The sequence below is a fragment of the Callionymus lyra genome, chromosome 6, assembly GCF_982586985.1.
Source record: "Callionymus lyra chromosome 6, fCalLyr1.hap1.1, whole genome shotgun sequence".
Classification (NCBI taxonomy): Eukaryota; Metazoa; Chordata; class Actinopteri; order Syngnathiformes; family Callionymidae; genus Callionymus; species Callionymus lyra.
The window spans coordinates 35,193,394-35,210,653 of NC_141823.1; the positions used below are offsets into that span (position 1 = coordinate 35,193,394).

A 17,260-nucleotide genomic window follows, 5' to 3' on the forward strand; every position below is an offset into this window, starting at 1 on the left:
CCAAAAGACTGAAAAGGTGTTTCCATCCACATACAAATACTGTAAGTGTTCTATTGCCATATATGCATAGGGAAATTTTTGGGGGTGATGAAACAAAGAATGATCCTGCCTGACTGATGAACAGAATTCTAGTCGGATCTCATTGTGTATATATTCTTCCTGCTTCCTGAGCTCGACCCAAGGACAGCCTTCAGGCAAGCTGCTGTCCGAGCAACTTTTTCCAATCAACCTGATCTGTATCCATTTGAGGCTTCTGAGGATATTGTTAAAAATACCCTTTGAAAACAAATCTCATTTCTGTTTGTGAATCTCTGGACCTCAGGAAGTAGTTTCCCTTTTCTCTATCAACTGGTTTCATCATGTTGAGAGTTTTAGTGACTTTGATTTTGATTAACACCACTATATTTTCCCTTTCATGGCAGCAGTGTAGTACCTCTTGTGCAAACTATGTTTTGGATAATCTTATAGATTCAGATCCTTTTGGGTTGGGGCCTTCAACTATGCTGCATTGTACGTTTAAAATGCATCAAAAAGTATCTTGAAAAAAACATAAACTGCTAAGGGAAGTGTCAAAAAGAATGTTTCAATCTCGTTTTTCATTTTTGGCAATATGATGTGTCCTTCTCCTTTTGGAAGGAGACATGTATCTAGGTATATAATATATTTTCTGGATGTTATTTCCTTAATATCCAGAAAGTATATATTAATATAATTAGCATTTTTTTTATTTTTTTTATTCCCCCATCTTTACTAGAATAATGTATTTCAAACTATACTTCAAATCCAACAAAATCATGATTTATGTCTGTCACAGTTTTTCACAGCTGACCTCACACTTATTGGTACTGGCTTGGACAAAATATTGTGATGGGACAGACAATTTACTTAACCAAATTTACTAAACCAAATAAATTATTATTATCTCACTGATTGTGTTTCTTTTCACTACTTGTGTGGGAAAGGAATGTGGAGGCACAGACTACTTTGTTACCGGTACGATCTTTGAAGCAGTGAATGCTAATCCTGACCTTGAGACAGCAATACATCAGATTCCTAAATTGACAAACTATTCAAACCTCATAACCTGAACGTTTGCTAGTAAATCTACTGATGGAACAGTTGCACTTACCAAGTAATGTGGATGACCAACTGATTAATATCAAAATCGAATCTAGTATTTGCTCCTGGGACTATTTCCACCATAAAATACTTCAACAAAATCTCTATTTAGGACTTTTTAGGACCAAGTAATGACCAACTGGAGAGGACCCAGGAAGAGTGGGACACCGCCATAACACCCTCAGACTGTCCATAAAGGTTCAAAGGCAGGTCAACTGGACTGTGTAGATGGCAAAGAGATCGATTGAAGGTGATTGAAGATCTTGGCTGTTCTCAACTCAGATAGTCCCTATTCGTCCTTGGCAGCCCCATTAGACAACCTGTCTGCTACCATATTCAGTCTGTCTGCTACCATACCCAGAATATGCTGGTGCACGTGTCCAAAGACAGTTCTTCCAAGCCATTAGTGCTGATGGTCGAACTTCGCCTTGGCATTTTAAATTAGCTACAGCAATGGAACTGCTACATTAGGCCACCTTGGCCAGAGTTCCAAAAAAACGTATGTCCCTCAGGCTTCACAAAGATTAAACTGCCCCAAACAAGATAGCCCAAGACAAAACATGGTAAAAAGAATGTGGCAAAAACATTACATGACATACATGACATAATTTGTGGCCATTATTTGTTCAATCTATTACAATCTACATCTGTCATATCACTAACCTGGTTACTCTGGTTACACAATGTAACGTTTCTTATTTTATGGTATTCTTTTTATTTTTATTTTATTTTATTTCACTTAGATTTCTTTCTTTCTTTTTATTCTGTACTGTCATCACAATTAAAACAACCTATGTTTACAACCCTGGCAATATACGTGTTCAAATTGTAATGTAATGTCAGAATACTACATTGTGTATCATAACATTGAACAGCAACTGCAAGCCTATATCGTCACTTTAAAGCACAGAACAGTAGTGCAAGAACCCTCTTAAAAAAAGAAGGCTAAAGAAAGATAAAAACCCATTAAAATTTGTAAAGCAGAGAGCTGGTTGCAACCTTTAAGATAAACAGTTATTTACTTTGACACTTTGCCAGAAAACAAGGGTTAAGAATTTAGATAATCGGGCTGGTTACAATATAGAAGTAGACTGTTATAAATAGTACAAATACTGTTGTAATGCAATTTCTGGCCATTAAGTTATTTCTAATTAAGTTCTCTTTTTTTTTACCATGTCATGTCTCGAGCTATCTTATTAGAGGCAGTTTAGTTTAACGAAAAATTGTCTGTTTATTTTTAAGCCTGAGGCGTCGAGATTTTTCAAGATTAAATTAGCATCATGGAGGAAGTATGCATGGTTCCAGTTCCTCTTTGCCCAGATTAGCCATGTTTTTTCCTCTGCCAAAGGAGTGTTTATTCTTCCAGTTAAAGCACTTTTAAATATTTTATACACTTGTTATTGTGCCTTGAAACTAATAGAAAAGATTAGGTAGAATTTCTTTGGACTCTGCAAATTAAACTCTGGTTTCTCATACCAGTGATATTGAGTGTTCTTGAGGTTAGTTTTCTATAAGAAAAATAAACGGGTCTGAATATGAAACATTGGTCTTGGTTATTAATTACTGCAAAATTGCCATTGTTAGATAACGGCAGATAAAACTACAGAAATTGACAGAACTGACACAATCCCCAACAGGAAATCACATACCAGGAGTAGCCATGAATACGCTGCAGCACTTACACGTAGAGCATGCGGCGGGTGTCTCCTATCTTTCCTCCATCTCCCACGGTGAGGGTGTCATAGCCTCTTTCTAGATTGAACTCTTCAAAAGACAGCTTTATTACCTAGAGGTGAACATAAACAAGAGAAAGAGTCATAATTGTTAGGATCATCAGAATAAACCGCTTGTCTATGTGCGACAGGTTGACTTGTTCAGGGTGTCCCCTCCTCACACCCTATGTAGCTGGAATAGGCTGCAGTCCCCTGTGACCCCAAAAAAGTAATATGTGTTACAAAAGTATTGACTAATGAAATTTAATGATGCGTTTTATTACTTGGTAATAATAAATCCAAATTGAAGTGAAGTTCTGAAACACAAAGACATGTTGGATACTGTTGTAGGGCTGGCCTGAGTAAATTGGGTGTAGGAGGGAGATTCTCAAAGCATGATCAAGTATCCACAGATATAAGTTTATATATATATATATTATCGCGTCTTGTCTCATTTTGATCTGCTTATCATCTTAACCTACAAATAACCTTTTTAACAGTTACATATGAATACTTTATATAAAACCATTAGTTTTACTACTATGAATCTATTTAGTACAGTAGGAACTTGTGATTTATTAAACATTATTTCATGAGTTAAGGATTAAAGATCGTCCACATCAGTAGAAAATAACAAAATATTGCTGTCAGTAACAACCTCTATTTGAGATTCAGCCGAATAAATATAAGTCTGATAGTTCAAGAAAACATGAATATATATCCACTCTTGCATTTTCTGACCAATTTGAATCATCCAAGAATCATCACAAATAATTTGAATAAGATGCAAAATAACATTGTGAAGCATTAACTCCTGGCTAACAACAAATCAAATAGGCCATTCATATTGTATTTGCTGAATTTAAATGTAATGTAAAAAAAAAGGTTTCACTTCAGACTGAGGGGACAGATGGATCTTTTGTTCTAATTGCATACATTTGGGTGTCTCCCTGAATCACATTAAACTTGGCTAGAAATAAACCAAATATAGTATTCACCATTTTTACTGAGGTCATCAATCTGTTGGCCAATTAATCCTTGTAACACAAGCCTCTTTTTGTCTCAGTTAGATCTTATATATTTAAGCTTAACTGTAGTGCAACAATTGAGGATGTATGTTCATCATACATTTATAAATGTATACCATGTAACATAATGCTTAATATGTTATAAATGTTGTTTAGTTAGCAATAACACAAGCAATTAATATTTCTTCCATCCATATACCTATGGCTAGTTTAGTGTATTTACATTATTTAAAGGAGGGGTTGAATGAAAACAAATACTGTTATATTATCTTGTAACTTATTTTATCTATCTGGTAACTTATGATAATATAATAAAATAACAAGGACATTTATAGAACCTGTTAGATCATGTGGCTGGGTCAATTAATGAAGTTGAAAAAGGCAGACTTGTTTGTGCTTTCACACCTATGGCCACTCAGTTTGGGAAGCTAACACAAAGAGTAGACTAAACTGAAATCTTATTCTTCTCACAGTAGGGTTCATTAACAGAGATGCCCAGTGCTGCTGAATACACCCAAATAGCCCCATTAAGAAAGACATTAAGAGCAGATTGCAACCCCAAACTCCACAAGATTAGTGTCTTTATTTGCGGAGGGAACACAAACGCCCCAGCCACGGTGCGAGCACAGTGCCTTCACACATGCTAATAAACCTGCTGCTGGTTTTCACCTCTTGTGATCGTTAAACTTCTTTTTGTGACAATCTTTAGTCTACCTTAACAACTTAATTGTCTTAGACAATGTATAAATGAACTGCGAAATATGTGTTTTAATCAGTATATGCATAAAATACATTAGTTTCAAGTTGCTTAAGTCATTATTCATCAAGTAAATTGACTTTCACCATACAATGGCGACTTATGCTGTATTCGCACATAATTCACTTGTTTTAACCATAAAAGATCAACGTATTCTTTGATACTGTTATGTTTTTGTGTTGTGCACTCCATCTTTAGCAACCACTGTCAACTTTAGCTTTCTGTCGCTAGTGGCTTGTTTATAACTTCATGTAGAGTATGACACTCACTAAATCGACAACTCTTAGACCTCTGTACAATCCCAAAGATATCACTTACACTCAGAGACTGGAGTGGATTGGCATGGGTATAGTGATTATTAAAAGTGTGAGACAGCCCAAAGAGTGTTGAGAGAAGAGGTGTTAAGTGAATATTGAAGTGAGGGTGTGAAAGCAAAAAAGGAGCCATGTCTAAATTATCAAATGTTTTATTGTTTTGGTTAATTTTAAGACTTTTGCTAAAGACTGGGAAGTGTTTTCATTAACCTCTTTATTTAACCTGTATTTCTGTGGCTCATTCCATTAAAGCCAGCACACGCTCAATAGTAAGAGCATGTATGGGTGAACGCTCTTCAAAGGTATAAGTGAAGTGTTTTGGGGTCATTAGCAGACGCCAGAGCAGCTTAACAGGCTATTTAAACATTGTCAAGAGCACTGTGTAATCCAAACCTGTGCAGATTCACATTAGTCAGCCAGTAAAATATCCTAGCGAGGAGTAAAATGCCTCTTCAGGGCACAATCACAGCCCAGGAGATGCACAGCAGGTTAATTTGTTTATTTCCTCATCTCTTGGCAACAGATAATACTTATTTCAGGGCTTTAAAATAAACAATTACATGTATAATGTTTCTTCTGAAGATTTCAACTCCAGCTCAACCCTGCTCTTCAGAATAACAGTTTCAAAGTGGGCAGAGAAAGACTGAACTTGTGTCATGCGTCACATTCCGTGTTAAAATGTTACTTTATTCCTCAGGTAATCTTTTTTTTTCTGCTCAAGGGCATTTTAACAGGACAAATTCTTCTTTACAGGATTATCCTGACCCTATCCTGGGCAGTCTACCCCACTGTGCGTGTTCCATTCTCCACTGCTTCAAAAGAGGAAGAATTGATTCAAGTCCAGTTAAATGTCAACATTCAACACATGCAAGCTGACATTGAGTAAAATCAACAAAATAAAATGAAAATAAACCTTTTACATACACTCACACTTTTATTAACAGATCTGTCATTTTTGTCAAATAAAAACATTTTTTTTAAACCAAAATATTATTAAACAAGCAAAGAGAACTGTCCCACATGTTATCTTGACCTTTAAAGTATATACTTTATTGAATACTGTTTTGATTGTTTTAGCGCTTTGTGACCCTGGTCTGGAAAAGCCCTATATAAATACAAATTACTTACTTACTTTCTTACAATGCATCATCAGTTGAATACCTGTATTCATTTTGTTTAAACCCATCAGCTTTTGTTGTTTTGGAGTGTTTTCAAGGAATATGACAAGTCCCACTATTTGGAACAAATGTACCAGTCAACTCAAAAATAGACTCACAAGACTGGAAGCCTGTTGGCTCTACCCTGTCAGTATCCAGATGTGCCATGTTTACGTTTTGCTGTACTGCCCCAAAGTGACTTTTGCTTTAAGTGGAAAGAGTGCAAATGGCTGCTGTCTGCTAAAATAACTCCCTTGTTGAAATCAGTGCACCTTGGAGTGCTGTTGGCAGAAGAGATTAGAAAAATAAACAGCACAGTATATTTGAGAAACATATGTTTGGATCACCACTTGATGTTTGTGATTACGATTCATAGCTTGACAGCAGAACACTTTACATTTTTGTTGGCTTTAAAACTGAAAAAATGTTTAAGAATGAGATAACCCCATGATCTACAATCACACCTGTTTCCTGAAGGAAGCCAAATACTATAGAAACAGGGTAATATAACAAGACGGTGCTTCATGTGTGTCATTAATTAGCTGTAGAAATTGTGACAACATGTAGATGGATGGATGGATGATGGGTGTGTTGATGGATGAATTAATGAATGGATGGATAGAGTCAAAATTGTTTTATAATATATGTTATCATCCTTGATAATATAAATGATAGGGTTATGATGTTTTTTTAATCATAATTGTTCAATAGTGTACTTTAGTCATTAAAGGGCAACTAAGGGGAAAACCAAACTCTTATTTATGTTTCACATGTTGAATTCTTCCTCTCTAAGCTGCAGTACAGTAAGTTCCTTATCATGACCATGTTTTGAAGTTATTACTTTATTACTTTCTCCCAATCTAATATTGAGGTAAACTAGTGTAAGTAAGCAAGAAATTAAGTATAAAAGTACGTATATCCGACGTTATTCGTCTTTACGTAAAAGCATATTTCTAATGCTTCAAAAACGGCCTATTCCAGAACGCTTCTTTCCATCATACACCCCACAATACTATAAAATACAATCCCGCCCACATGCAAAATACACTAACTAATCATGGCCGAGATATAACAGATATGGTTCATCGAGCATGTGTCAGCAGGCGTTTAATTGCGAACATAGATTTGCTCTCATGTTCGCTTTAGCTACAACAAAGTTTGAAATGTTTACTCACTTTTCAGCCAACTTCTGAAAACTTTTAAAATAAATTAAATAAACTAAATTACTGTAAGATTTCGATTTAACCAGGGGCAGTTTCAAGGTGCTCAACACCAGTCTTTGAAGGGACTTCATGACCACATTTTGTTTATATTCAATTGGGGCTTAATAACATTTTCTAATGTTAATATTTAAATTAAAAGACAGTTTTGTATGAACAGACACAAACTGATGAGTACAATAGAGATCCAAGATCAATTTAAGAGACACTTAAACCTTTAAAATAATTTTCTGACATAGTGTATTTTTTATAGAAGCATATATTAGCATATAAGTCTTACATTAAAGGTCTAATCCAGAGCCCACTTTGAGGTCCCATCTAAATTGAGGAGGTTCCCACCCTAGAGGAGCCAATAAGAAGCAAGCTTGTACTGTTCTCCCCTTTCTCTTTGTTTCTTTCAATAAATCCTATAAAAAGTACGTCAGTTGAATTAACTTTTTTTTTTTTAGATTTTTGTATAATCAATTTAAGAGCCTCTTTATCAGTAAAAAACATTAATCAAGACAACAAGTAGTGACTTCAGTTGATGAGATTGATTCAAACGATTGTTTCATAATTAATTAATAAGGACAATTAATTCATTATTATCCACGTAAATTTAATAGTTTCCTTTGGACTTAGCCTCAAAGGTGGTTCTCCATTATTCGAGGTATATTCTTAAAATAATACATTGTAATGTTTGTTATAACAAGAGCACTGGTCGTTCTGAAAAAGTGTAACCCTATATTCACTGCACTGGTACACTGAATTGTCACCAGTGATCAGTTCATGGTCTGCAGGTTTTTCTCTAGTCATCAGACTGTATAGCATATCATTGGAAGCAATTATCCAAGGTCACCCACTATCCTGCATCAACAGTATGAGCTCAAGTTGTTCTTAAAATAGCTTATTTCTTTGTGTCTACATCATTGTCTGCTTTATTTCCTCTTGCTACTGTCTGGCTTACAATTACTTCAGTTGGCCTGGCGTCAGTGCTCAATATTTTATAACTTTAAAGTCTCCAAATGATCTCAAACTATTTTTTCTTGTCCTCAGTAATACTGTTTGCATGCTCTTTAGTACAATTATTCTCGTTTCCCCTGTGTTTTAAAACATTTTTGGTATGCAAACATACATATGTTATATATATAATTTAGTTTGTTTTATTGATCATTCTGTCTTTTTTTTTGTGTCAGAGAGAAGCCATAGGGCTCAAAGTGAAAGGGGGAATATAAAGTACACAACAAAAATATATCTTTCTCCTGAAAGTCTGAAAAAAAAAAAATTATTAGCTGCAGAGGACAAAGATGACATTAGCTAGCGTGCAAATTATACTTTCTCAAGCAGCTGACTTGGCTAATTTTACACTTAATGTGAGACTGGCATTAACAGAAAGAACTTCAGAAGAGAATACAACTCTAAAACCTGAATGAGAATAAGGATAAAATGATTGCCTTTAGCAAACCTCGCCATGTTTAATTACTCTTCAGAGAGAGAAAGTCATTTTATTCAACCTTTGAGTGTGTGATGCATTTAGAGAAGCCTTTTCAAAAATGTATTCTTCTAAACTTATAACTTTTGACATAAGCAACCTGCAATCATCAACAGGACAGCTACATTTATAAAGTCAATGGAAATTGTCACTTCGGGCACATATGAGACAAAGCGAACAAAAGCGATTTTACACAAAAATAGGACTATTTTTAAAATGTGCTGTTAGTCCTTAAGAAAGCGTATCGATTGTTATGCTTTTATTTGGAAGGAACAGAATGGCAACACTCAACCAACCACACCAAATTACACTGATCAACTGAGACTGTTAAAAAACGATGCAAAACAAAATACACATTCTCCTTGCTCATAAATCTGTGTCAATAAGAGAAGAAATGAATGAAGCATGTAGTGGAGGAATAACTGTTATCTACCCAGTTATCCCTACATGTGTATTCTTGATCATCCAGAACTCATTTTAACTATAGTCATTGTTGAAATATTTTTGCTATCTTGGCTAATAATGGAAATGATTAAATACCATCTGGATGTACATTGTATGATCGAAAAGTGATATCAACTAGTGTTGTAGTACTCAAGATCCGTCTTGGTCTCAAGACGACTTTTAATGTGTCTCGTCTCAATAATAAATGCATTTTATGAATTTAAAATTAGGAGTTTATAATCCATGTGTTTGTGTCTTCTCGTCTAGACTAGCAGCAACATTTTATTTTCTTGTCTAAACAAGAAGGAGCGGTCTCGTCTGCAGCTAATACAAAACTCATAATCAGAACTCCAAACTTTAATTGGGAGTTTGTTTTGCATTGGATACACTGTCCACACTGCTAACTGGGATCAGTATTGACCCAGAAAGCTGCAGCAGTGCTAGTAAGTTCAAGGTAACAAGCGCAGTTTAGTGCAGAGTATCCAAATTACAAGGAAATATTTTGAACAAGCCCGATAAATACGATGGCATCATGTTCTCCCTACATACATGCAGTATGAATAGATGTGCTTAGTAATATTTGTTAAATATATATAATAACAAATATTGTAAAAAAAAAGCATAAATAAGAAATAAACAATGTACAGATTGTTAAAAAAAAATGCCATCGTCAAAGTTAAAATAATTATAAAATTACTTTCCAAAAACAAATGTCTTTGTCTCGATACTCTTCGGTCAGGATAATGTATTGGTCTTGTTTATGTGGTCTTGACCTGTAATATATTTACCTTTGATTGTCTCTTTTTAAGCAGTATGTGGTCTGCAATTGAAATCAACTCAAGTCAAAATATTGTCCAATAATATAAAGGTAGTCGCTGCCCACTTCGATCCAATGCCTTGTGGGCCTGAACATCATTTTGTTATTATCACAAGGATTATGTATCATGTGTCATCCAGTTATTAAACTCTCAGGATCTTGAACGTATGATTGGAATATGATCGTACAAGTAGAAACAATTAGAAAGCTTGTGGCCTCAGTTTAGGAATTATGATTCCATCTTGTGTTGGAAAAGTAATCTATTACCTATAGCGTGATAGCCAAAACAATATAGAGGAATATAAACTAATAGTCTTGTGTCTTGTGGCATGAAATCTATTCTGTAGAAGCATTAGCTTTACTTTTCTGCGTCAATGCAACTGCACTACTCTCAACCTGAAATTCAATCTGAACTGGTTTTGCTTCCAATTATCAGCAAATGAGAAATATCAGTAATTACATTTTTTTTTAGTTAAACTGTTGATCTGGAATAACCCAAAATAAAAACCCAAATGTTTGATTACAGTTGTTTAAAACAAATCTGTCAAACTAAACCTCAAAAATGTCAAAATGTAAAACAAAATCTGAATCTGTAAAAGATTATGATATACTGGGTCATAAAATGCATGTCCATTAACAACCACTGAAAATATTTATATATGTTTTCCCAAAGAGAAATTGTGATTACAATATTGTGAAAAAAAATGTGATCATCATTTTTTGACATAATCGTGCTATTGTGGGCCATTCCCAGAATACTTTGTGACCAGACTGACTACAAAGGATTTATAATCATATTGAAAACGATGCTTTTACCTAATAAAATATAAAATCAAACATTATAATAAAAAAATTGCTCAGATGGTAAAGGAGAAAGCGGAAGCAAATATATTCTGTTCTAGTATTAGTTTTTTCAAATTTAATTTGTCAGATACTGTTTATTTTAGTGTAGAAATACTTGACTAGTGATGTCTGTGTTGTGCAGAAACATTAGAGAACTTGATTAATTTGAAATGCGTTTTTTGTTCCAAAAACGTATCTGAGCATATCTTAATGGACTTCATTTTGATATTTTAACACATCATTTTTTGAAAATGATATATAATAAGGTTTTGCAAACATGCAACACTTCTTTTCATTTTAGCACATCAGCTCCTGTCTTCAACATTCTCTGGCTTGGAGGGATGTCACGTCTCACATGCTTTTAACACAATATTTCACTTTCTTTAGCTGTTGGCTATAACTCTCTCCTTCGCAAACATCCCATCCCTGACCTCCGGTAACAAAAACATGATCATGTTTGGATCAAGCTGTCTGGTTAGGTTGTTTTAACATGAGAAAGCTCAATTCCTTGTAAAAATGTATGAAGATAATTAATCAAGTAAGTGAAAAACGTATTTAGCCAAACTGTAGTTTCTCGCCAGGAATAAATACATCAGTAAGCTTGCAGGGTCCAAATTGAATTTTTACATTTATAGACAGCTTTTTAATGACTTCTAATGACTGATACGTTAGGGAAGTGTTTATATTCACATTAAGACGCCAGACTTTGCCTTAGCATGAAAAGCTCCACGCAGGAGTAACAAGTTAAAATAGAAAATGAACCTTAGATTCACACCAATATTCCCATCATAAAAAAGACTAAGAAAAAAAATAAAAATACAATAGAATATATAAAAAATAAGCTTAAATAAAATATTATTTGTTTTTCTTATGCTTATATTGACCCATTTAATACTAATGAACGGAGCCTCCTCAGAAACTACAGTCTACTTTGGACTTTCTTATTCAAATGGTCTGTGTTGCAGGACAAGTCGAGGTTAAAGATTTTGAATACATAACTTTAAATAAATTGATAATTAAAACAATTTCAGCTATGACTCTTATGTCAATGTCAAAGATGACAGGGTTATTAAGCTATTAATCAATATTTATCCACAATCGATGACTTCCATTGATCTAGATCAGGGGTCTGCAACCCACGTCTCCGGAGCCGCATGCAGCTCTTTTAGCCCTCTGATTTATTTTGAAAATAAGGAAGTATAAATTTGGGAATTCTATTTTAATGTCTTATAGTGTTTTTCCAATAATGCTTGAAAAACAAGCAAACCTCTCCTTCACTTTACCTTTTTTAAAACAAAAACAATTACTGTAAGGTTTAACTTTGCTGATATAAGAACAACATAAGTTCTTCACGGTAATCAGAACTCTGACTCCTGGCTCCCCCTTCACTCACCTGTCTCACTCTTAAAGGACCAGTAACAATGCAAAAACAATGAGCCTTATAGTATTTTACTTCAGTTTTCAAATTTGAACAGACCTAAAAAAAAACAAAGATCTGGTAAACTATCAATTATTTCATTCTACAAAGAAAATATTTTATATTTTTCAGCAAATAAGTCAGTTACAAACGTGTACATTATTATAAATTAGGTGAGAGATTATTGTTGAAATGATGTTATAATAGTAATAAATTAATGAGGATGATTATGATGATACAATTATGATGTATATTAATTTTTATATAAATAACCCTTCAGAGTCACACAGTGCTTTACAAAAGAAAGGGGAAAAAAACATGACTCAGTTAAACAACTGCAGTAAATATACAGTACAAAACATTGTTATAATAATTGGGATTATTTTCATTTTTACAGTTATAGAAAAAAAATGCTTGTTCATTTTAATATAGCGACTGGAGCTCAGTTGTTTTTGTCTTCATCTTTGTCCAAAAAGACACTTTAGGTATAAGTATGATTGTCAAAACGAAGATAATGGCTGAAGGGGGCGGAGGTCTTAAACTTCAATAAAAAATATATAGACAGTTTTGGTCATGTCTTGGTCTTGACCTCCAAATGTCTTAGTCTTGTCTTGGGCCGTGGTCTCAGTTTAAATATGAGGCAGGAAGTCAAGCCATGAAATTTCAACAATAAGACCTTACCTTTCCAGGGTCCATTGCTGTGATGACCCACACACAATGTGCGTTGTTTTCATACTGGACCGGGTAGTTAGGTGATGTAATCACCCCTATAGGCCCCCTCAGATTACTGCCACAGGTGCGTGCTATAATGGAAAAAAAACATAAAAAAACGTTATTATTATTAATTTTAAGAGGAAAACTGGTGAAATTAGGTTTGCACTCTTACTACCGACTTAAGATGCTGTAATATGTTCCAGAACCAACAGAATCAAGCTTTACAGTTGAGAATGACCTTGACTGATCACACCTCAACCTTATGGAGCACCTGTGGGATTAATTAGAGTGAAGACTGTCCCACATCAGTGAGTGAAAAAATGGTAAAGACTCCCATTAAAACACACACTCCTGAAACCTGTGGATAAAGGACAAACAAGTACTACAAGTGAGGTAATATAATGTGCATGTGATGAAAATGTTCTATGGTACTTTTAATGATAAGCAAAGTCTCGATTGTAGAAACATCAGACATCTCTCTTCTTCTCCCATCTCTCTTTCCTCAGCAGCTCTAAAGTTGATAATGTTAACGGTATCCTTCAGCTGAGGAAATGACTGCTGAAATGGACAATGCTTGTGCAGTTATACAATGCCATTGTGGGGTCCAACATCACAGAAGACTGTAGTCACTCAGGCTCCTTGGGTTTTTAACCTAGAGAAAGGGACTCAGGCTATTTTTGATAACTTACAGACATTGACTGCCGAAATAGAAGTACTCAATACCCGTCTTAGGCACAAATTCTAATGCAGCCAGTGCTCACAATCTGGTGCATGCCCGTCCAACTCACTTTCTGTCCGTCAATCCGGCGTGTTATGCAGGGGATTTGGGGAATTTTTCAGCGTTTATTTACACTGTGATCTTGTGTTACCTTAACATCCAATAGCGTTTTCCTCTAATTTAAAAATAATATTGCGTTTAAAGTGGTAAAGCAGCTGAATAAGCTACATCAGTTAAAAGCTTCATGCATCGAGCCTGTTACTAGACTTAGGACAAGGATCCATGTTTGTGGCTCAATTTTCTGTTGAATTCCAGGTTATTGCAATTAAAAAGTGGCTGGAATAAGCCCTCAATTAAATATGTCCTTGTTAAAGGGTTGTTGGGTGTTGTGTGAATAGGTTGGCTTCTTGGGGCAAGCATCAAGGTCTTAAGGATCTTGTTACTCTTGCTGTAATTGTCTCTTCAGACTGAGCCTTTATCTCCACCTGTGCTTTCTGCTGAATTCACTCCTGTTTTTTTTTTGCTGATCCTCTTGATGAACTTATTTGGATGGGGAGAATTCATCTCACTCTAGCTGTCTATCTAGGGGATTGTGTTAATACTTTGGTGCTCAGGGTCACTTGATTCATGTCTGACCTGTTTGCTCCATGGTAGTTCTCTCCCTCTGTTACTCATCAGACTATTCATCTCTCTCTGACTATTACAGGTATCCACATGGAAATTATCTCTTTTCTGTTTCTGGTCTGACACTGTGGTCTGCAGTACAGGAGCACCTCAGGGCACACTGGCCCCTCTCCAGTGTTCCCAACTTTTTTTCCAATGAAAGTAGCTAGCACTTGCTCCAAAAGTCGCTAAAAGTCGCCAGGTGATGTCACACGCTCATTTACCTATCGATGATGTAATCACATACTAATTTGTATTGTACCTACTAGTTGTGTCTGTTGCAGTGAGGGGGGATCTTATTTTAAGCCATATTTACAAAATGGTTGATGGAAAAATCTTCACCAAATAATCACAAACTATACGGAGAAATATATTTGAAGTAGAAACAGTAAAGGTTTGCCCCATCACTGAATGCCGTCTGCGCAGCCGCGCAAGAGGGGAGACGGATCTCGGTACTGCTGCAGAGGAACCATGGACTGTTTTATTAAATTACAATATAATATATTTCTGGCCTGATAATTTGAAAAAGTCGCTAATTTGTCTACTTTAATTCCGAGCTGAGTCTTGTCCAGAAGTAGACTGATGACACTGCCATTGTTGGATGCATGCGGACTGGAGTGAGAGGAACCACTTGCAGCTGAACACCTCAGAGAGCTGGTCTTGGACTTTGGGAGGTCCAGGACAAATCCACGTCCAGTGTCCATCAGAGGTGACAAGGTGGTGATAGTTCACAACTATAAGTAACTCGGTGTGTGGCTGGACAGTAAACTGGACTGGTCCTGCAACACAAACCTGCAACACAGACCATGTGTATAACAAAGAGTAGACTGTACTTTCTAAGGAGGCTCTGATCATTTAACATTTGGAGGACACTTCACTGCATGTTCTACCAGTCTGTGGTGGCCAGTGTCCTGTTCTATGCTGTGGTGTGTTGGGTTGGGAATGTGTCCAAGAAGAGTGTCAACAGGTTGGACAGGTTGATCAGGAGGGCTGGCTCTGTGGTTGGAATGAAGCTGGACTCACTGGTAACAGTTGCAGAGAGGAGATCTCTAGACTGACCTCAGTAATTTCAGTAATTTCAGGCCTATTTCTAAGCTCCCTTTCCTGTCCAAGACCTTAAAGAAGGTTGGGTCTGAGCAGCTTTCTTTGTTCCTGGATCAGAGCAACATCCATAAGAAGTTTCAGTCTGGCTTTCGCAAACATCACTCCACGGAGACAGCCTTACTGAGTGTCCAGTGACAACATGCAACACGTCCTCACACCCAAGGCGTCATAAGTCCTACGCCGTGCAATTTCCCCTGGCGTCACTAGGGTGCCGTTACAGGGGGGACAAAGACGTCGGTATTCGCCTACCCGGGTCACCCAGTAATATACAGAGCACCCCTCGACGTCGGATTCAAACGACCCGGGTTACATTTGACGCGTCGCCCACCTCTTCGTTGCCATGGTAATGTGACGTGACGTGTTGCTGTTGTCCTTTGGCTACCGTAATTCTACAACTATGAAGCGCACTTGAAATGTTTAATGTCAACAGTGCGACTCTAACCCCGATTGTGCTTAACAACCTCAAACCACTTTAAGGAGGTACAGAGTGAATATAAATCGGTAAAAATGCTTAATTTTAATTTTTTGAAGCTTGGATTGTTCACGCATCGCGGAAGTCAAGAGGCTCTCGCGGATTAATACATGCTTAAAAGGTCCTGTAAAAGTGACTATATTGTATATTTGTAGGTGTTTCAACTCCATAATGTTGACATTGTTTTATGAATGAGTAAAATAAAGTCTGTGCTATTTCGCATGATCCTCTTGATAATCCGGTGCGCTTTTCTATGAAAATAGAACCTTTCATTGAGATTGCGTTTATGGACATATGTTTTCTTTTTATTTAGCTGCGATTATGAGCGTCTACGTGACGTTTGTCAACAGTAATCGCGATCCTGCAGAGGTGACGTCACACACGCTAATGAACTGATCCTGCAGAGGTGACGTCACACCACAGGAATAAAATGAGATATTGTGCTTGTTTGTTTAAAATTAAGTAAGTAAGTAAGTAAGTAAGTAATATTTATTTATATAGCGCTTTTCGAGACCAGGGTCACAAAGCGCTTAAACAATCAAAACAATACTCAAAAAAGTACATACTTTAAAGATCAAGATAATACTGAGAACAACACAGGAGTTCGAGAAATTCAAGGAAAAGCCTGAACAAATAGAAACGTCTTAAGATGTTTCTTAAAGGAGTCAGTAGACTCCATCAAGCGCAAAGAGAGAGGAAGATCGTTCCAAAGCTTAGGAGCAACAGCCTGAAAAGATTTCTCTCCTCTGGTCCTGAGCCGTGTGCGTGGAACCATAAGTAGATTTTGATCCACAGACCTCAGAGCCCGAGCTGGGGTGTAAGGCTGGAATACAGCTGAAAAAAGCGCCATGAATACAATTGTAGATGTGTGCTTGTATAAAGACCGAGTTAAGTTTAGTTTAAGTTGAGCGACAGCTAAAAAGTTTTCAAATTGCCGCACACGCCACTTCCTCCAAACCTCCGGATGTGACATCACACTTGTTGACAAAGATCGATAGCATTTTGCCTCACGTTTGTGCAGTAACTTGACGGAACCAGGTGCGCGTCACTCGTCTATTGAGGTAAGATATCATTATTGCTTTAAGACTCAGAAATAAGGTTTCATTGCGTGTAATGTAACTTTCTGTGGTAAGTTAACACGAGAGCTAGTTTGCTAAAACTTAGCTTTTTAAATTATAATGCAACTCACACATGTATTTTGTTTGTTATTTTGAAAGGACGAAAATATATTTATATTCCAATAAAAAGGTTGCTATATCGGTGGGTCATGGTAGGCGATTTATTTTATTA

At 36.1% G+C, this 17,260-nt stretch overlaps 1 protein-coding gene across 1 annotated transcript in view; it reads right to left on the bottom strand.

The window, feature by feature from the left end:
- LOC148078931 (CUB and sushi domain-containing protein 1-like) overlaps nucleotides 1-17,260 on the bottom strand; it is a 462,769-nt gene that overhangs the window by 124,332 nt on the left and 321,177 nt on the right. The window contains exons 10-11 of the mRNA XM_087792967.1: nucleotides 12,981-13,102; nucleotides 2,802-2,905 (exon numbers count right to left, since the gene is read on the bottom strand). Of these exons, the coding sequence (XP_087649093.1) occupies nucleotides 2,802-2,905; nucleotides 12,981-13,102 (226 nt within the window). The remainder of the gene's footprint in view (nucleotides 1-2,801; nucleotides 2,906-12,980; nucleotides 13,103-17,260) is intronic.